This window comes from Barbus barbus (assembly GCF_936440315.1).
Source record: "Barbus barbus genome assembly, chromosome: 6".
Lineage (NCBI taxonomy): Eukaryota > Metazoa > Chordata > Actinopteri > Cypriniformes > Cyprinidae > Barbus > Barbus barbus.
In genome coordinates, this window is record NC_136734.1 from 38334609 (window position 1) to 38356222 (window position 21614).

At 40.1% G+C, this 21614-nt stretch overlaps 1 protein-coding gene across 13 annotated transcripts in view; it reads right to left on the reverse strand.

Annotated features, from left to right (window-relative positions):
* Positions 1 to 454: 454 nt before the first annotated feature.
* The window catches only part of LOC306871174 (fibrosin-1-like protein), a 285982-nt gene continuing 264822 nt past the window's right edge, over positions 455 to 21614 (reverse strand). For 2 of the 13 annotated variants that reach the window (XM_079418936.1, XM_079418928.1), the window contains 13 exons: positions 19367 to 19736; positions 18451 to 18707; positions 16039 to 16301; positions 9916 to 9966; positions 9596 to 9691; positions 7712 to 7783; positions 7531 to 7560; positions 7368 to 7439; positions 6971 to 7103; positions 5843 to 5926; positions 3788 to 3871; positions 2973 to 3234; positions 455 to 2880 (listed from right to left, as the gene is read on the reverse strand). In XM_079418936.1, the coding sequence (XP_079275062.1) occupies positions 1587 to 2880; positions 2973 to 3234; positions 3788 to 3871; positions 5843 to 5926; positions 6971 to 7103; positions 7368 to 7439; positions 7531 to 7560; positions 7712 to 7783; positions 9596 to 9691; positions 9916 to 9966; positions 16039 to 16301; positions 18451 to 18707; positions 19367 to 19736 (3068 nt within the window). In that variant the 3' untranslated portion in view covers positions 455 to 1586. Of the gene's footprint in view, positions 2881 to 2972; positions 3235 to 3787; positions 3872 to 5842; positions 5927 to 6970; positions 7104 to 7367; positions 7440 to 7530; positions 7561 to 7711; positions 7784 to 9595; positions 9692 to 9915; positions 9967 to 16038; positions 16302 to 16442; positions 16604 to 17452; positions 17492 to 18450; positions 18708 to 19366; positions 19737 to 21614 lie in introns of all 13 variants that reach the window. The other 11 variants (XM_079418938.1, XM_079418932.1, XM_079418937.1 and 8 more) reach the window with 10 other exon arrangements.

A 21614-nucleotide genomic window follows, 5' to 3' on the forward strand; every position in this document is an offset into this window, starting at 1 on the left:
TAATCTTATCTTAAAAGCAATCTGGTTAAATCTCATCTCTTTTTTGGCATAAAAAAATGAACCCTATTTTCAAGGAATTGTAGTATTTTTGTAGCAAATACTTTTGTAGAGTGCAATGTTAAGAATAAATCATGGTAGTATTTGCTGTATGTAATTACTAAAATAAAATTATACAAATAATTATAAAATAACTTATTGCAATATAATTAATAAAAAATATATATTTAAAAAAATAGATAATATTTGATCAATAATATTAAAAATCATTGTGTGAAGACAGATATATATTTCTGAGTAGAGGATAAAATGTGCTTCTTAATCATGAAAATAGATGGAAAAAAATACTTAAGGCCATAATAGGCTTCAGTTCTTACAACCCAGGCACTTTGTACACTTCAATACGTCAACATTCAGTGAGTCAGTCTCGATGTCTATAATAAATAGCAGACAGGTATGCAGATATAAGATCCAACCTTTATTCCATACATTTTTAAACCATGAATGCTCTTTTTCATTTTTTCACGCCTAAAGCTCTACTTGTTTTGTATACAAGAGTCTAAGAAAAACAACTGCACAACACCACAAGGTCGACAGAAAGAGTCTATTGCCACCCCAACCATTCCAATATGTTTCTCAGATGCCCAGGTTTTGTGGCTGAAGAAGTGTTCACTGCTAAAGCAATTCCTTTATGACCCAGAAGTTTATAGCTGTTTGTTTCATTGGCTCTTCAATAGACAAATGAATAACAGTTATCCAGGCTCCCACTTTAGAACTCCATTTGATAAACGTCCAATCAGAACACTCTTAATCCTCTTTGCATAGACTGCCATGACAGCACCCCCATTCGAGTCCTCGCCTCTGATTGGACAGCTCCGTCACCACGGTTTTCAACCTGGAAGCGGTTCTGTTTCATTTCATTGTTTTTTAGAAACATTTAAAAAGCCTAACAAATGTACAATGTCATTTCGTTCCAAGTAATATCAACAAGATATTTACAATATCTTTAAACTTTCCATAAACCAAACAAGAATATCGTAATACATATTTGTCTGCATATCTCAAAATGAAAATCAAGCAAATAAACAAAAACCCCTCCAAAATGTAACTTTGTACATGGCCACCGCTGAATATTTCCAGATACCATAGAGCAAATCAGCTGAGATCATACCAAATCAGATATGTAGACATCCATATCCAGCAGCTCACTAGGATAAATACAGGGCAGGGAACGAATGAAACTTAATGCAAATACATAAAAACAAATGTCTGTACATGAGGGATAGGAAATGTACAAACAAATTTCAGAATGTCTTTTCACATGAAAAACTGAAAAGGCATCGGATTAATATATTAATATCAAATTTCTGGTTGGTAGTTCACGTTTACGTCTTGTGCTACCAAGAGTTGGAGCTACCAACTCTTTTCCCCAACTCCAATCAATTAAAAAAGCCGGTTGATGTGCTTGTTCCAAGGTACAAACATTTGTACAAATTACACATATCTATTTATCATTCACTCTACTTTGTGTGAAAATAAGTGCATGTTGCCAGTGTCCAACTCAAATGAGGCATTCTCCTTTCTGTATGTTACCGTGCCTCCACTTCTTTGGGGTTGCGTGACGGTGAGTAATCCCGAGGGTCCTGGGTGGTGATTGGCGTAGTCCGTCTTGGCGACGCTGATCTGGCAGCACCAGAGGGTACCAGAGGAGGAGGGGCACTTAGTGCTGCAGTTGGGGGTGGCCGGTTAAGAAGTCCGTTATGTCCTGTTGAAGGGCTAAGCCTTGGGTACGGCATCCCACCAAGGTGCGACATAAATGGCGGCATATGGGGTAAGTGCCCTTCGATGGGCGATTGGTGAAGCTGGTGGAGTCTTGCCCGATCCAGTTCCTCCCGTAAATGCAACCGTTCCCTTTCCTCAGCCTGTTGCCTCAGTCTCTCCTGTTCTCGCCGAACTTCCAAGAGGTGTTCATGGTGGGAGTATTCATGTGGCTCTCGATCCCGATAGGGCCGTTCTGGATCGTAGACACCAGGGAAGCGGTGTGCGGACTCCGAACGCAGCTGGAAGTCCATGCGCCGTTGAAGGTCAAAGTTTCGGTAAGCTTCTCGTAGGGGATCCCAGGAAAACGCCGGATGAGGAAGGCGGTCTCGACCTGCTGCGAGAGGGCTGACTCCCATAAAAGGTGCCATGCGGGTGCGTTCAAGTGCATTCAGACTTCCCATTTGATGCATGGCGCTCAGAGTGAGCGGCAACGAGTGTGGCATGGGGATGCCGTGAAGTGAGGACGGTGTCGGAGGGTCACTACAGCGAGGAGACGGCGGAGGAGGATGATGGGATAGCGCATGGTGGTGAGCAATTGGTGTGGTTTGGTGAGGTGGAGGAGGGACTTGAGGTTTAGTGGCAGCTTCGGATCCAACCACCATCACGTCCTGGTCTTCCTTGCACTCCTCCTTGATCTTCATGTCGTTCTTCACCTTCTGTAGCAGATCCCCTGAGCTGGTCTCCTTCCTATCCCTCTCACTTTCTTTCATCGGTAGCGGTTGCGGGATACCCATCTTGATTCCGGCATCGACATTTTTCGCGTATGGAGAGGGCGATCGGTGAACGGATTTAAGAGAGTCATCCGAGGAACGTCTGTCTGTGATTTCCTTCCCTGGAGAACGGCTTTCCTTCACCTTTATGTCTCCCAAAATACCTGCCTCTCGCTGGCGGTCCAGCAACTCTTTCTCAGGCTCACGGTTGCGGTCGGCACTACCGCTACGGTGTCTGCCGGAGTCGGTCGAGTTCTGGCTGTTGGAGCGGATCAGGTTGCTGATCTGGTAGCTAACGGGAGCGGAAGCTGGAGAAGAGCGGTTCGAATGGCGATTACGATCTAAAGAGTCTCTGTAAGAGGAAAGAACCCATCATTAGTTGAATTAGGAGACACAAATTAGGCAAAATAAGATGCCTTGGTCCATGAAATCAGCAACACCAACCTGTCTTTATCCTTCTCTTCCTTCCCAGCAGAAGAGTCCCTTTTTTCTCTTTCCCGTTCTTTTTCTTTTTCCCGCTCCCGCTCCCTCTCTCTGTCATGGCTGTTTGCAGAACTGCTTCTTTCTGCATCTGCGGATTTGGGCCACTGTGGAGGGGTCGGGAAAGAGGGTGGTGTTCGGTGCAGCCGATTCCAGGTGTCATGATGAGGACTACTGAGACCAGGCAGCCCTGGACCCTCTTTGGGTCCAAATACACTGTTGGCCCCTGAAATAACAAGAAAGCATCATCAGTTGAACAGACCGCTGTCCAATTCTGTCGAGGTTCTGCATACACAAACTGAAAGGTTAAAGTCGTACAGTAGTTTCTTTTACAAATGGGGTACCAAGGGCTGCTTTTGAGGGAAGAGAACAAATGAATGACCCGGCAGGGTCAAGAGCTATGAAAAGTAAATCGTTCCAATAGAGATTCTATTTCAATACAATCAATTTCACTACAAGAAGTCCCCCATTCAGCCACTGAAGGAAGAAGGGAGAGGAAATGAGATATGGCAAACCTTCCACCCTACTTTGCAAGCGACTAATGAATGCAAGAGCAATGCTAAACCAGTTGGGTTGCGAGTTTGAGTTGGGGTGTGAATTTGGCAAAAGACTGTCTGTGGTAATGCCTGCCTCCCCCACTTCCCTAAACTCTCATTTGGCATTTGCTGCAAAGCTAAGTGCCTTTCTTTCATTCCCACCTCCTTTTTATTCCCTCTGCACTCTCTGTGGTCTAGAGCTAAGCTGTGCTGCACTGAGTCGAGCTAGAGGCTGGGGCTTACCGAGGGCTGGGTTGCCTAATCCACCGAAGGCACTGCTTGAAAGGTTGCCGAGGCCGCCAAAGGTACTGGAGCGACTGAATGGATCTGCAAAATGCCAAACAGGGATTAGCGACGCGGGGCCGGAGGTGCCCGACCATTCCAACTGGCTTTTCTCTTACAAGCAAGCTTTGTTTTTTGCGTCACTGTTACTGCTGCTATTCTAACTCCCTCAGGGTTGTTTATTTCTCCCAGTAAGACTGTTGGAGAGTGTTCCCTGTCTGCGGATTAGGCAGCAAGAGGTGCTGGCATGAAGAGCAATACCTGATTGGGGTGCGATTAGCCAGGGACATTTTGAAATGATTAAATGACAGCAAGCAAAACAGCTCATGTGTCTCCCATCTCCTCTAGAGGTTTCTGTGATTATTCCATTTACTTACCCCCTGAAAACATTAAGCTATTTTTTCATACGTTCCTTGCAATGGGTGAAGGAGCACAAATCATTCATACAGTTAGTTTATAATTAAATTGAAATATAAACCGACAACCTCCAGCCCACATAAGTAAAAAAACACAATTCAGTGTTTTCTCTGTGAAACATGAATTTAAACTCCTGAATTCAGGAATGGATTTATGACTAATCCACAGTGTACTTAAATAAGCAAGCAGTCATATAGCACATGCTTTTATCCAAAGCAACTTACAATATACTAATTTAAATGAACAATCCCCCTGGAGCAACCTCGAGTTAAGTGCTTTGCTCAAGGGCACAACAGTGCTAAGTTCTTGACTGAGAAACCTTTTCATTACCAGTCCTGAACTTTCACCACTAGGCAACACTGCACCCATTTCTGCATTTTACCCATTTTCTCTCCATTTCCTTTGGGCCCCAGCTGTTTATGAACTTACATTGGACTGATTTAAAAGCTCACTGTGTGAAATCAGCATTCTGCTCCAAACTCAAATAACATATCTGATATAAACTGTGGGGGAACACTATCTAAAGCCAGTAAAAAGGATACAAATATTACTTTTACTATGTTTTGTTGTGCATTGTAGTTCTCTAAAAGACAGTCTAGGATTCTTTTGGATAAAACTAAAGCACCATGGTCACTTTACACTGCAAAGCATATTGTTAACTTTGCCTTGTTTTCCAATTTATTAATCTAAACAATATCACATCTTGAACATAAGTGTTCACTGTTTACACATTTTTATACACCTGCATTCAATATAAAATATCAAGCCTTAGTATCTGAAGTAATTTTGCTCCAAGTATGTTTATCTTGTTTTGTTGACATATTTTTACACATTACAACATGACAAAATTACTACTTTAGAATAACTTGCCAATATAATATGTAAGACTATTTGTTTCCAAATAATTTATTAATCATTATATTTTATAATACATTTTGAAAGTTGAGCTAAGGATAAATTTATAATATCTGACCCTTTGGGTTAGACATTTCTGAGCCGATTGAACAATCTGATAACAATAGGCTTAGAAGTGTCTCTCCTAACAGGAGCCTTATAGTATGTTTACACAACAACAATGTACTAAAATGGACATTTTGAAAAGTTGAGAAGGCATGATGTCACCTTTTCACAAATTTGAATTTTTTTTGTAGTTTACAAGGAGACGATAATGATAATTTTCAAAAACATGCACTTTGAAACCTGCTTTAAAAAGTTTGTTTTCAGGCACCCAAAACACTGGTGCTGTGTAAGTGAAAGGGCAGACTGCATAAAAAGTTTTCCCTTTTTAGTTGAAAACGCCCCCTTACAGCAGATGATAAATTATACTTGACAAAAAAAAAAAAAAACAAGGCTATGAGGGATAGAAGTACAGTATTTTTTTAAATGCATCATTATCTTTGATTTTTTTGGAGTTTGGTTTGGGAAATTTGTGGAAAGACATGCTTTTATAGCTGAATGATCACCACCGAGCTGCAGCACTATAACATATAGAATAGATTGCATCTGCCTTGTTTATGTTTGCATCAAATAAAAGAGTAAAACAATCATTTGAAGTACAAAAGGAAAGAGAAGAACTATTTAAAATGGTGGTTTACTTACACTTACCTGCCAAATGGCTAGGAGGCAGGAAGCCAGCGTGGTGAGGAGACGGTCCATAGGGTGAAGCAGCTGGATGTCCCGATCCTATTGAATACAATGGGAAAAATCATCAGTCAAACTGATTGCAGACAAAGTTAGCCAAACCATTCAAATATTCACCAAAACAGCACAAGATGTAGTCTCTATATACACAGAGACAAGAGATGTCTCTGGTAATGATCAGACTTGTTAGATTAAATAATTTCTCCAATTCCAGCTTAATATTCAGAGACAACTAGAAATCAGCCTGGCTCAACCAATGGCGTGCGTTTGGGGTGGGACTCAGTAATAAGCTGTTAAGAGTACTTTGCCCGGACAATAAAAAGGACAGTGATGTCTTAGATTGAGTGTTCAGGTTGCATTTGAAAGGGTCAACGGTCTGTTCAGCCTGAACTGTGTGTCATTTGTAACGGTGTATCATTAATGAAGAAACCAATTACAAGCTCCTTCATGACACCACGCTGCATAATTATAATCTAAAGGGCAGACACGCTCATGTTGCCCTTCAACAAAGAGCTACCAGTCAATTATATCAGGTAAAAGCATTTATATTCATGCCTGTGGCCCCAGCGTTGAGCCAAGACAACATTCAAAATAACAACATGCAAATTAGTGAGCAAAAGACAGACATACAGATCCATTTTATTATACTGAAGCCATGCCAATAAATAGATTGCAGTATAATTTACAAGATAAAACACAAATAATCTGTGATATAAATATCACAGATAAATACAGTTTATAAGTGAAAAGAAAATCAATTATATTGAAGTAAAATTTCTTAAGGTCTAGCATCAGGCTTTCACGACACAGCAGGAAAGGGAATTATTTCCAGGAATGGTTGTGCAACTTCTCATCTACAACTGTTATCTTTTCATCTTAAGAATTTTAAATCAATATGACATGCAGTTTGTTATCCATTTTACAGGACATTCAATGAGAAAAAAAACATGTAGGGCAGGATTTGATTTTAAGCATACGTTTTTCCTTTGGAATAACTGAATTGTGCACACTATAACCAGGAGTGTGTGTTATTATTAAAGAGGGTCAAGTTTGATTTCAAGCTTGTTTTGAGTTTTCTTCACATACCTGTTGATGAAAAGAGGGGTCTGGCCAGATCATGAGGGTAGGGGAACCCAGGGAACACGCCTGGAGCTGGAGGACGGCTGAACAGATCAAGTTTTCCATTCATATCCAGTTTATGTGGGTCCAAGTGCATCTGCTTTTGTGAGATAAAGTCATTTTAAGAATATAATATAAAATAATATAAAGACTGGAGTGAGTGTATACATTTTAAAAAGTACTATTTCTTTGAGTAAACTGTTCTTAATGAGGGGAAATTACTGAGATGGTCTTTAATGCATGAATCATTACAAAGCATATTTGTGTATTCTTGTACTTCCCTCACACTAAAGGCTACATTGTACAAAAGAAAATAGACAAGCAGAAGTTTTTATGCACTATGTCATGGTTTCTGAGAACTTACTTTCATCTTCTGCTGATGATGGTAGATCTGCCAGGCGATTTGAACATGCACTGCACACCATTTGCCTGGCTTCTGTCATGAGCACAGAGGACATTTCAAAGCATTAGCACATTTAAGGAGGAAAATGTAGGGCTTTGAAAGAGAATGAAAATATGATGCTTACTCTTACTGAGGTCCTAAAAGGATCTGTTATCTGTAAGGAGCCGAGGAAGAACAAGAGAAAAGGAAACAGACAGATATGTTTTGTAACAAAGTCCAGGTACATGAAATGTTAAAAACATCAAAATCCTCATATGACTTCAATGGCAAATCTCTTAAGAGGATCTCCAGACTGGGCGGCTTACCCTTGGGTCCTTCTGAAGGAGAGTGTGTGGGACCGATCCTGGTCGTGCTGCAACATCAATAGGGTTTGAGGCCTGGAGAGAAAATTAAGACCGTTTTAGATAAAGCTAATGGAACGCAGCACAACACCGAAGTCTGTTTATTTACTATTTTTTAACCATGCACTGTTCAAAGATATTGCACTGCATTTTTGATGACTGAAGTCCTGCATTTTTAACTGAAGATCCTATGAAATCAAAATGGAAATTTTGTAGCTTGTATGTGTTAACTTTGATGATGTCTACAGTATATGCTAGTGTAAAACATTTGGCAGTAGAATGTATTTATAAAACCGACTAGCAATTAGCAAATCTGGGTTTATTACTGTGATATAACTAAAGCTTATTCGTTATTTAACCCGAACATAAAAAAGCCCACTGATATGCTCAACATCCTGTTGCAAAAGGAAACACATCAGGTCTGGAAGAAAATCATGTGATTCATCATGGGTGTAGCCTAAAGCTTAAAACTTCAGTCCCAAGTTTCATGGATGCCATAGTCATTTATACTCATAAACTTCACACTTTTTGGAAACTTCAGACTGGCTCTACCTTTAACTGGTAGCTAACACAACAGTGAGAGTTATTTTAGAAGTGCCATTACACACCAAGTGAGTGAAAGCCATATAACACACACTGCAAAGACACACACACTAACCACCCTGCTCAAGACCACAGTCTAAAGTTAACACAAAAGCCTCCAGCAGGTTATTGAGCCTGAGCCTCTTTGCATAATCCATTAGGGGAGAATGTGGTAGTGGTAGATTTCTCTGTCTGTCTGCAGTATAAATGCAGCTGTGCAGGATTTGAGAGCACCATGAATACTAATGTTAAAGTGATGCTGGGCTGCATTTCTGCAGTATACAGGACATAGAGAATGATTTGACCCCATTCTTTTTTGTTTTTGGACTTTCTTGCACTTTTATTATCTGCAAATGTGACACAAATTTGGGATAAAGAGAGGGGGATGGGATTGAGACACATGAGACATGACCCATCCCAGATTTAGCCAGATCAATTAAATGTAAAATGACCGTAAAATGCACGATTTACAGTTCAGATAGCTTTTCACCAAAAAAAAAAAAAAGTTTTCTAAAATGATAAACTTCACATTTCAGCCTCTAAACCTCTTTTTCAAAAAATGGATGAGTCTAAAGTATGCATGAGCTTCTTGTCAATCCACCGGTTCACATTTACAATTTTGTGTGTTTAACGTGTAAACACATGGGTTAATTTTCGCATCAGTCTGAACAAAAACAGCAGACGGGCTTCTTAAAAAATGCTAATTCATTCTCTGCCAGCAGGAGGAGCTTTCAGAACATAAGAAATATAGCGGTTTCTCAATATGAAGAAATTGTTTGCCTGAAATGAGTGGCTTGTTGCCAAAGAACAGGTTTATCACTTGTGAAAACGACAGCCTGAACAGTATACCACGTTAAATCCCCCAATTACTCAAATGTAATTAACTTTATTTTTGGTGTTGTTTTGGGTAAAAAAAAAAAAAAAAAACTTTCAGTTTCAAGTGAAAAAAAAAACAAATACATTTTGGTCCATCACAAGTCCTGTCCTGTAAGATTCTGGAGTTGAAATTTAACTTCCATTCTCATACATGTATAAACTTTTTTTTTCTTATGTTCACATCTGCATGATCACGCTACAGCTTGGAGTTTTATGGGCCATATTTTTCAAATATGTTTGACTTACTAGTCTTGGCCATATCAGAGTCTGGAAGTGGGAAATTTGAAATGTCCAAACAAGCCACATGGGTCTCTTTCTCATTCTGCTCAAGTCAAAACAATTCTGTCTTACATTCCCACATGATGTGAATGCATAGTTTTGAGGTCTAACCTTTGGCTGGAAGGCTCCTTGCAGTGAACTGAAGGGCCCTGAATGTGGAAGCAATGGAGGCATGCCTGGCATTGTTGGTGGATAGGATGGAAAGAACTGCAGAGAAAAAAAACTATGTAAATGTAAAGTTTACTAAATTCTTTGGTGTCTGTCATCTCTAAGCTATACATTTTTTTTTATCCTGCTTTGAAAACAACATCAAACCAAGCATGCTTAAAAAAACATGCCAAAAGTTCACAAATATGTCTCAAAAAGTGTACATAATCGGTTTCATCTTCAGTCAAAGCAAGGTTATGCAGTCAAAACATGTTGACACTTACATTTGAATGTCTCAAGAAAGGATTGTCCAGCTTTGGGGCGTACTTGTCGAACTGTAAAGAGAGAGGGAGAGAAAAAGAAAGAGAGTGCAAATTAAAAACATATCAACAAAATCAAAGGCATCTGTAACCAAAAACATGAGAGAGCTCTACTGCAGTGTGCTTACACAGTCAAATAAAAAGCAGATGAAGCTCAAATAAATTACACCCTTTTAATAAAACAATTACACAGTAAAACAGCCATTCAATGTCACATGAAAGAAAACCACTGCAGCCGCAGCTGGCACAGGCTTCACAGAGCCGACCCAGAGTGTGGGAATACGCTCACAAAAGAGTCAAACCAGATCGCTAAACAAATGAAGGCACCCTTCACTTCCAATTAAACAGACATGAGCCATTTATTACGTGGCAGTGTCCTTTACAGTATACAGAAATATACAGAACAGCAAGTCTTTCAAGGCAAGCTCTAATTTTGAAAATTTGAGAGTAAAGTTAGCAGTGTAACTATATGATAAACAATTACAGTTAGCATGTATTTGGGAGTCAGGACTCATAAAGAAGCAAGAAGGGCTGAAATGGTTCAGTTTCATTCATACAAATGTGATGGAAATAAAACGGCATTTCTGTAATCATTCCAATTTTGCATTTTTTTAAAATCACATTAATAAAACAAATTCATCCATAAGCGTTTAAAAAAAAATACATTTTTAAACTTTACTTTTTTAGTAACATTTTTTGATCAAGTTAACCCAGCATCTTTTACCACTCAACCACACTGTAAATTCAGCTCTGCTTTTAAAACAAAGTAATTGCTACTGGGTTCAATGCATTTCTTTTACAGAAACATTGAAATCCATTACAAATCCTAGTATATATTGTTGTTTCTATAGAAGCCTGTCGTCTTTTGTCTCAGGTGATGGTTATAAAAGTGGATAAACTCTTAGGCCACACAGTGTGTGTGTTACTTTGAAAAGCAGCAGTGCTTGAACTACAGCCCATTCAGGGTACAGACTTTATACTCCAACAGATCAGCGTGCATAAGCTGCTTTTATCCTGCATCGTATGAATGTGTGGTGATAATTAGCCTAAATCAAATACATGAGATTGCCCTGGCTGAGAAAATCGCTGATCTGGCTTCCCTGCGTGTTGCACTTCTGTGATCCTTCTGAGAGCCGCACGCCTGCTTTACGGTTAACACTTGCCGAGTAAATACAGCAAAGGTTTATAGTGGCCCATAAAAACAGTGCTTCATAATTCACAGCCCCTGTCAGAGCTTTATAACAAACAGCTTTGGCAAATCAAGGTTCAATATTACATCTGTAAACAATTAAATCTTTATATAAGAAAAGCTAGGAGGAAGGGAAAAAAGAAAACAAGACAGACATTATATGAAGTGTTATGTCAACATGAAACAGAATTCACTACCCACTTTACTTAGAGTAACAAAAGGTAGTTTTCCTTTATCAGGAAATTAATTTTTCTTTTGTTTTTTGGAATAACATACACCAACGAATTATGCACAATAGGACCAGAAACGTGTATAAAGGAAGCAAACTGGGTTATTTCATAACACTGTTTCCTATACAAAAGCTCTTAAACCAAGCAGAAATTATTTAGAAATCAAGCATCAGTATATTTGTCAGTAGAAAACATCAGACTTAAATCACATGGTGTTGAAAGAAATTCAACAATAGCTGTTCAGCAAATAAGATATGCATCTCATAAACATTTGGTGAAGGTGTGGAGGTGTGTTTGTGATTCAGCACCAGAGGTAAGATGCATAAGCAACATTTTCATCGCAATTTCAGTCTTTCAGTTTATGATGACCAAACAGTTCTGTAACTCACAAAAGAATCCGGACAGCAAGCTGCAAAACACATGGCATGTTTTAAACTAGATTTCAATCTTTGGAGATGGTAATCTAGGATTCAAAAATGCTTGACTTTTCATCTAGCACTCTTGACATAATATCTTTCGGATTGGTTGACAGTGGCGATAGTATGCAGATAAGACCTTCTTGTTCCTGTCTGAATACGGTTCAGAGATCTGAATGCATTTCATATGGCTAGCTGACTTTGAGGAGCTGAATTGATCTGATTACAGGCTGCCAAAGTTTGCCTCTAATAGCCGCTTTGCACACGGAAGCAATTACGCTTTATCAAAACAGCCCCGTTGATGTCATGACTTTCATCTGCAGTGAGGTCATTATGTTTCGACCGCAAGCTTTGAATGCGTCACACAGAATGAGTTCTGTCTGTACCTCAGTCACGCCATAAGACCTCGTCTGCCTCCTGTTTTTCTCAAACAGCCCCCAGCACTCAGAAACATCACCATTCTGCTCATATGAAAGCAATAAAACTTCTCTGGCATACACTATAAAAGTGCAATGAGTACGGCATGTCAACATGGCAGCAAAAAGGGTTTTTATTAGGGGAAGAGCTACACTATTTGAGGTTGTCATGGGACAATAGTTTATCTTGTTAGGATGATGGGTCTCGGTTATGTCACTGAGATTGGGCTGTAAAACTGTTTCAACCCCATGGCCTCTGTTTAAGATCTGGCCTGGTTTAAGATAAGCCTTAAGTCTCTGTAGTGGGTTGTAAACACTATTACTTCACTATTATATAACAGTTAGTTCCGGTGCTCTAGTATCACCACCCTGCATCATATTTGCTGAATGAAAAATATTGTTTGCTTCTTACTAATTTGGGGATGCTGATTCCAAAAATAGTGCCTGTTCTGCTCTCACGCCATTTGCCATTAAAGGGAGTATATGAACATATTTTTGGAGTATATGAACATATTTTAAGTTAAATGATACATTCTGAATACTTGACTGTGCATTAAAGCTTTTAAAAATCTTCATTATTATTTTGTACAAAAAAAAAAAAAACTGTATATGATGGATTTTTTTATATTTTTGAACTCAGCATCATCTAAGTATGCAATATTAGTCCTTTTCTGCCTTTTTTTCCCCCAAGATGTAGGGCTGTGTTATGATGTGACTGAATGAGCACCATTTCGCTTCGTAGTTTGTATTCCTGTGGTTCCAAAGAGGCCGCCAGTCTGTTTCTTTTCTTGGAACTATTTCTGTCAACTGAGATAAAGGTAGATGAAATAACTGGCCATATTGTGTCTAAAATATACATCACTCATGCTGTTTGTCTGAATATCAGCATAACTGTGATGTGGCCGTGCTTACAGTGGTGAGAAAACGTTTTTGCCCCCTTCCTGTTTTATTTATTTTTTATTTTTTGCATATTTGTCACACTTGAATGATTCAGATCAAACTAATTTTAATATTACGCAAAGATAACCAGAGTAAATACAAAATGCAGACTTCATTTATTAAGGGAAAAAAAGCTGTCCAAACCTGCCTGGCCCTACATGAATAAGTAATTGCCCCCTAAATCTAATACCTGTTTGTGCCACCCTTTGCAGCAACTACTGCAATCAAGCGTTTGTGATAACTGGCAATGAGTCTTTCCCTGTGGAGGAATTTTGGCCCACTCTTCATTGAATTGTTTTAATTCAGTAAACATTGGATGATTTTCGAGCATGAATGGACTGTTTAAGGTCATGCCACAGCATCTCAATCGAATTTAAGTCCAGACTTTGACTTGGCCACTCCAAAACCTTAATTATGTTTTTCTTGAGCCATTCAGAGGTGGACTTTCTGGTGTATTTGGTATCATTGTCCTGCTGCTTAACCCAAGCATGCTTGAGCTTGAGGTCACAAACTGATGGCCCGACATTCTCCTTCAGGATTTTCTGATAGAGTGCTGAATTCATGGTTTCATCAATTATGGCAAGTCGTCCAGGTCCCGAAGCTGCAAAGAAGCCCCAGACCATCACACAACCACCACCATGTTTGACTGTTGGAGTGATGTTCTTTTTATGAAATGCTGTGTTGGCTTTACGCCAGGTGTAACGGGACATGCACCTTCCAAAAAGTTCAACTTTTGTCTCATCAGTCCACAGAATATTTGCCCAAAAGTCTTGGGGACAATCAAGACTTTTTTTTGGCAAATGTGAGACGAGCCTTTGTGTTCTTTTTGGTCAGCAATGGCTTTTGCTTTGGAACTCTCCCATGGATGCCGTTTTTGCCCAGTCTCTTTCTTATTGTTGAATCATGAACACTGACTTTGAGGCAAGTGAGGCCTGCAGTTCTTTAGATGTTGTTCTGGGTTCTTTTATGACCGTCGTCGTTGTGCTCTTGGGAGTAATTTTGGTAGGCCGGCCACTACTGGGAAGGCTCACCACTGTTTCAAGTTTTCTCCATTTGTGGATAATGGCTCATGGAGTCCCAAAGCCTTAGAAATGGCTTTATAACCCTTTCCAGACTGATACATGTCAACTATTTTGTTTCTCATCTGTTCTTGAATTTCTTTAGAACGCGGCATGCGTTAAGCATGCTTCATTTGGTCAGACAGGTTCTATTTAAGTGATTTCTTGATTCAACAGGTCTGGCAGTAATCAGGCCTGGGTGTGGCTAGTGAAATTTAACTCAGCTTTCTAAAATAATGTGGTTAATTACAGTAGTTTCATGATTTAACAGGAGGGGACAAAAAGTGGACAGCTTTTTTCCCTTAATAAATGAAATCCTCATTTAAAAACTGCATTTTGTATTTACTTGCATTATCTTTGTGTAATGTTAAAATTAGTTTGATGATCTGAATATTTTAAGTGTGACAAACATGTAAAAATTTTAAAAAACAAGAAGGGGTCAAAAACCTTGTCATAGCACTGTACACTCACCTAAAGGATTATTAGGAACACCATACTAATACTGTGTTTGACCCCCTTTCGCCTTCAGAACTGCCGTAATTCTACGTGGCATTGATTCAACAAGGTGCTGAAAGCATTCTTTAGAAATGTTGGCCCATATTGATAGGATAGCATCTTGCAGTTGATGGAGATTTGTGGGATGCACATCTAGGGCACGAAGCTCCCGTTCCACCACATCCCAAAGATGCTCTATTGGGTTGAGATCTGGTGACTGTGGGGGCCATTTTAGTACAGTGAACTCATTGTCATGTTCAAGAAACCAATTTGAAATGATTCGAGCTTTGTGACATGGTGCATTATCCTGCTGGAAGTAGCCATCAGAGGATGGGTACATGGTGGTCATAAAGGGGTGGACATGGTCAGAAACAATGCTCAGGTAGGCCGTGGCATTTAAACGATGCCCAATTGGCACTAAGGGGCCTAAAGTGTGCCAAGAAAACATCCCCCACACCATTACACCACCACCACCAGCCTGCACAGTGGTAACAAGGCATGATGGATCCATGTTCTCATTCTGTTTACACCAAATTCTGACTCTACCATCTGAATGTCTCAACAGAAATCGAGACTCATCAGACCAGGCAACATTTTTCCAGTCTTCAACCGTCCGATTTTGGTGAGCTCGTGCAAATTGTAGCCTCTTTTTCCGATTTGTAGTGGAGATGAGTGGTACCCGGTGGGGTCTTCTGCTGTTGTAGCCCATCCGCCTCAAGGTTGTGCGTGTTGTGGCTTCACAAATGCTTTGCTGCATACCTCGGTTGTAACGAGTGGTTATTTCAGTCAAAGTTGCTCTTCTATCAGCTTGAATCAGTCGGCCCATTCTCCTCTGACCACTAGCATCAACAAGGCATTTTCGCCCACAGGACTGCCGCATACTGGATGTTTTTCCCTTTTCACTCCATTCTTTGTAAACCCTAGAAATGGTTGTGCGTGAAAATCCCAGTAACTGAGCAGATTGTGAAATACTCAGACCGGCCCGTCTGGAACCAACAACCATGCCACGCTCAAAATTGCTTAAATCACCTTTCTTTCCCATTCTGACATTCAGTTTGGAGTTCAGGAGATTGTCTTGACCAGGACCACACCCCTAAATGCATTGAAGCAACTGCCATGTGATTGGTTGATTAGATAATTGCATTAATGAGAAATTGAACAGGTGTTCCTAATAATCCTTTAGGTGAGTGTATATTCAGTACGACAACACGACTGCGGGTTTCATTTCCTGGAAAAACAGGACGGGTGCATAGAAGGGGCTTGTTTTGAATAGGTCGGAGTATTTTAAGGGGGAATAGGGAGGTAGGAAGGGAGTAAAATCTATCTGTTTTTACTTATCCTCACATTTCTGGCTGGGGTACGCACCATGGGAGGTGCAGTGGGCGGCCCAATGATGGCTGCCGGGGGCAGACTGGCAGGGAAAGGCGTGAAGGTGTGCTGATGCGTGTGTTGGTGCTGGTGCATATGCTGATGTTGGTGAAACTCGGCTCGGAGGAGCGACACAGGGGCCAACGGCGACCCTGTGGCCCCCGGCGCCGCCCCCCGACCTCGCTCCGAGCTCTGAACCAGGAAGCGGTTGTTCAGCTCCTGCCGCAGAAGATCATGCTCTGCAAGAAAGGAGAGCGAAGGGGAAAAAGGCGGGAAAGGGGGGAAATGGGGAAGACACGGGAGGGAAAAGAAAAAAAAAGGCACGGGCGGCCAGTGAGTTTTCACAACAGCGGTAGGAAGAAGCGAAAGAGGGTAGTCACCTGGCTTTCTCTGTTTCTCCAATTCAAGGTGTGAGGGTTTTCTACGTGAGGACTCATTGGTGGAGGTAAGAGAGTTGCCTGTGACAATGTGCCAATCAGAATCCCCGAATGAGGCTGGCAATACATGATTGGTTGGTTGAAAGATATCAACAGGCTGGTATCTAAAGACAAGAGAGAACCAAGAGTCACCTCAGCAGAAAACACACACACACTTGACCCGACAAACATAAACTCTTATACGGCCTTAAAGGGATCATTCACCCCAAAATGAAAATTACCCTCATTTTGTTCCAAACCTGAATGACTTGCTTTCTTCTGTGGAACACAATCAAAAATATTTTCAACACTGACTTATATTGCATGGATAAATAAGAAAAATAAAAGAAGAAACAAATGCATACAGGTTTGAATACAAAATTTTCATTTTTGGGCAAACTCTCCCTTTAAGACCTTTCTTAAAATTTAAGAGACTCTTTTAGCACTTGCTTGATGCTTAAAAAAATACATTAATATATACTTTTAGTTTAGAGTCTAAATGAATGAAAATGATGTCTCTAGTGATCCAAAACAGTATTTTTGGTACTACTGCAATGACTTGAGCCATGTGTTTACCAAAGGTTTACACCGTAGAGGTTAGCTACACCTGCTATTTTTCATTAAATATCTTTTTATTCTTTACTTGCTTAGATTTAGATCAGCATGTAGCTCTAAAATGCCTGGAACTGGAACAAAAAATACACTTACCGCATAAAGAAAGGCTGAGATGAAGAGGACAGGTATAATTTTCATCTCACATTTTGCATTTAGTGCAAATTGTATCAAAATCTGATATAACAGTCAAAGGTAAAATAACAGCCAATAAAACAGTTTACTGCTGAAGTGCCCTTCCGAGACACAGGATCCAGATATTAGAAATTAACAGTATAGCTGACATCCTTTTTTATTACAGGCATAATATACAGTAGAAAAATGGGCCAACTGGATATAAGTCACATATTTCATATGCTGACCTCTGATGCGTGCCCCATTTCGTCTCGCTCTTGAAACATCTTGAAAAGAATGCAATTTAAGAGCAATGCTGTTGTTACTGAATACTTTATCCATAAAGCTGTCTTTAACATGGGTTATTTATCAACAAACAGAGCAATTTTTGTTTTACACCAAGCAATTTAAAGCACAGGAGCTGTAGGAAAGGTCCCTGCATTTGTGGGAACCAATTTTGTTTTTAAGACTAGCACTACACTGAATATGCTACTAAATATGCTAATTTAAAACAGGATGAATTTTGATGAACAATGTATATAATAGCGTACTCTCTCTCATTTTTATCATACACTCATTTCTTAGGTCTAAGTTAAAAATGTATACCCTTAGTGCACTCATACACTAGAGAAAGCTGCAAAGGAGCATTTGAGAGACAAAAACTGGACCCTCCATTCTTACTGGTCAAGCAAAGTTAATGTCGAAGTGCAAGTTAAAGGGATAGTTCACCCAAAATTGAAAATTCTGTCATCATTTACTCAAGTAGTTCCAAACCTGTATGAATGTCTTTGTTCTGCTGAACACAAAAGAAGATATTTTGAAGGAAGTTTGTAACCAGGCTGTTTTGGGGCACCATTGACTTCCATAGTAGGAAAAAAAATACTATGGAAGTCAACGGTGCCCCAGAACTGCTCTGTTTCCCACATTCTTCAGAATATCTTCCTTTGTGTTCAGCAGAACAAAGACATTCATACAGGTTTGTAACTACTTGAGTGTGACTAAACGATGACAGAATTTAAATTTTTGGGTGAACTATCCCTTTAAGATTTTTAAATCTTTCACACTTTCAATTTGCAGCCGTCTCTAGTGCAGTGCAAACTCTAGCCTGTACACACCCTTATGCAAGTTATATATTTTAACTAATTTGTCATATTGCAGAACTGAAGAAACGTATTGTCCAAAGTATTCTCAAATCTCATACTAACTATGCCATAAACAGTTTAAATCTCAATGAAGGGGTTCTCACCTGGATAGGGTGGTCCGGTAGGGTGTCCTGGCACCACCAGGCTGTTGGTCGGTAAGGTGGGCGGAGGAGGCAGTGTAGCAGGGGTGGCGAACATGGCCGGATGGCTGGAGAGGTGAGAGGGCGAGTGAAGGGAGTAGTGGGAGGAGGGCAGACCGGCTATGGAGAGAGGAAGAGGAGGAGCAGGAGACGGCAGGCCGCTGAGGTGATGAGGGGAGTGAGGCAGGTGGTGTTTCGGAGGAAGCGTGGAAGGGTTGTTGCTGTGATTAGAAACGAAAGACAGTATATGAGAAATAGGGCAGTTTATGAACTTACTTAAGAACTTAATTTTCAGGTTTTATTACAAATTAAAATGTGTTTTTGTTGTGAGAAAAACAATATTGAATCATGTAAATATAATAAATAAAAACTGTATATATACAGTGGTGGCCAATGTTCCCAGTTATTTCTATTTTTTGCTGTACTATGTCAGTAGGAAATATCAGATTACATCTCCAAACATTCATTTTGCCATTATTTGTAATCCAGTGAGATTTGTGTCTGACAACAGTCAGTGCTCCACACAAAGATCTGATCTGATCATCATCCAGTCTGTCTGTGATTACATGAAGAAACAAAACAAACTGAGACAGACTAAATCCAGAAGAACTGTGGCAACGTCTCCAAGATGCTTTGTTCTGTTTCTTCATGTAATCACAGACAGACTGGATGATAATCAGATAGATCTCTGAGCTCTGGCTGTTGTCAGACAAAAATCTCACTGGATTATTACAATTAATGGCAAAATGAATGTTTGGAAGTGTAAACTGATATTTCCTACTGCTACACTACATATATATACATATACATATATATATACACACACACACACACACACACACATATATGATACAAGTTTTTGTAAAAAAAAGTTACTAACCTGATGTCGTGAAGACTGCTGTACGGTGAAGGATGATGATGATGACTGATGACTGGCTGGCTGTGGTGTGATGGGGGCAGGACTCTGTACTCCAGTGAATGTGATTGGTTCCTCAGGAGGGAAGGGGTGGGGTTAGGGGGCACAGATTCCTTCTTGATAGCGAGAGGGTTCGTGGAGATCGGGTGCGGTCTAGGCACGGGGGCTGCTGCCGCAGCAGGGGCAGGAGACCCCGTAGGGGGCGACGCTGGAGTCGGACTTGAGATCGGCGGGACAAACGAAATGTCGTTACTCTGTTCCTGGCTACGCTGAAGTCCAGACACTTTGGTCGAGCTGGAAGTTTTGGACCCGAGATTCTCATTCGTTGGTGTAACTAGAAAGTAAAAGAGACACAGAGTTTAAAATCTGTTTCTGTATTTAATTCAGATGTCAAATGCAGTTTAGATGCTTTTATTGATATACAGTAGCTGGGAGACAAAGACCTCAGGTATTTAGAAATAAACCATGCAATTCTTCAATTTGTAAAGGTCTGTTCACACCACAGGATAGTGAAAGTGCCATAGGGTTTTATTTTGCTCAGGTGCATGGGAGCATCTCAAATCAAATGCACATGCAGTTTGGCACAGCTGTCGACATGTAACCTATAGCGTGGGATTGGTTTGCCAATCCATCCATTAGTTTGCAGCAGGGTGAAGAGAAACCAGCTGCGATGCCTTCTTCACTCACTGTGCATAACGCTGGCATACGCCAAGACACCAAACGCATCCACATCTGTCTGACTGTCTTCCTCTCTGCGCCTCATCTTTCTTATCTCCCCTTTATCGTTTCATCCCAGGTTTCATTTCTTTCTGTATTTCTTTCTCTCTCCATGGGTTTTATGAAGTGTTTAATCAGGTCATTTTCATGCTTGACTATAATCAGATGATCCAATTTTCTGCAAGCAATCCAGTCAGAATGAATAAATCAAAGCTAATTAAAGTTAAATGTCGTTCCCATTCATAGATTTACAGAGCACACAGTCTGCCATGAAATAATTATGTTTCAATTGTGCTGTGAAAAGGGATCATGCACCCTTTATACTGGCCTTTCAGAGACTCAGCATTTTACAGACTATAGTCATTCAACATGTAAATGCACAGTAAAATAATCAAGGGTTAAGAAAAGGATGGTGCATCATAAAATCCATCTATAAATATCCAATAGCTAGTGTCTACACACACACACACACGTGTATATAAATTTACATTTAATATCTCATGTACATCTTGTCATAAAATTATTATATTTATATCACCAGTTGGTCAATCTGCTCTCTAGGCATCAGCACTGACAAACCCATTTCAGTCGACCACTGTGTGTAACCAAAAATCGTAAGGGACCGAAAAGATTCTACCAAGGAAAAGTCCATACCGATCAACCACGTACAGAATAAAATGAATAAATCAGGCTATAAAACTGATATTAACCCTGGTACATATTTTCATTAGCAAACCTTAAAATGAAAATGTGATGTTCATACTTTGATGCCTACATTCACTTAGCATTTAAAACTTAATATCGTCTGAAGATAAAAAAAACACTGTATTGGCATACACCTGTTTCACCAATCACAAATGCCTATTTGATTGCCAACAGTGCTAGAAAAGAACACAGACGGGAAAGATGGAGAGAAGTAGAGAGTAATTTTAGACAATATCTTCCACAGGCCACTAATTAGCACATTTAATCCAGTCCTCATTCCTAACAGCTTAGTGCAACCTCAAACAAAGACTTTGAAAGCCTGCAGTACACATACTCTCTCCCAGGCCATTAAAACCTCAGACCGGAGCTCCTAATGGAATATCTGCGCTGTATTAACATAGCACTTAATCATTAATGGACACCAATAATTGAGAGATAAAAACGCTAGCTTGAGTTCTTGACATATTTCTCCCCTGCCGAATGTGACGCACATCCTAAATGAGCCCAAACAGAACGTGTTCTTACAAAGAAAACTGTCCTTTTAAGCGCGTAAGGTGGTGAAGCTTGTCCGCCTTTGGAGCTCTGGGTTGGCTTCTGAAGGGTTTTCTGGGGAACGGCAGTGGTTAGGATTTGTAGGGCAGAGCCTCGTACAAGATTAGTGCGAAATGAGAACTTCTACCCAATTGCTCGGAAAGGTCTAAACAGATGCACACATGGATAACCCCGTCTTGCTTGCCTTTTCCTACAAAGCACAGAGAAGAAATACATCGCCCATCGGCGATGTTGCCTT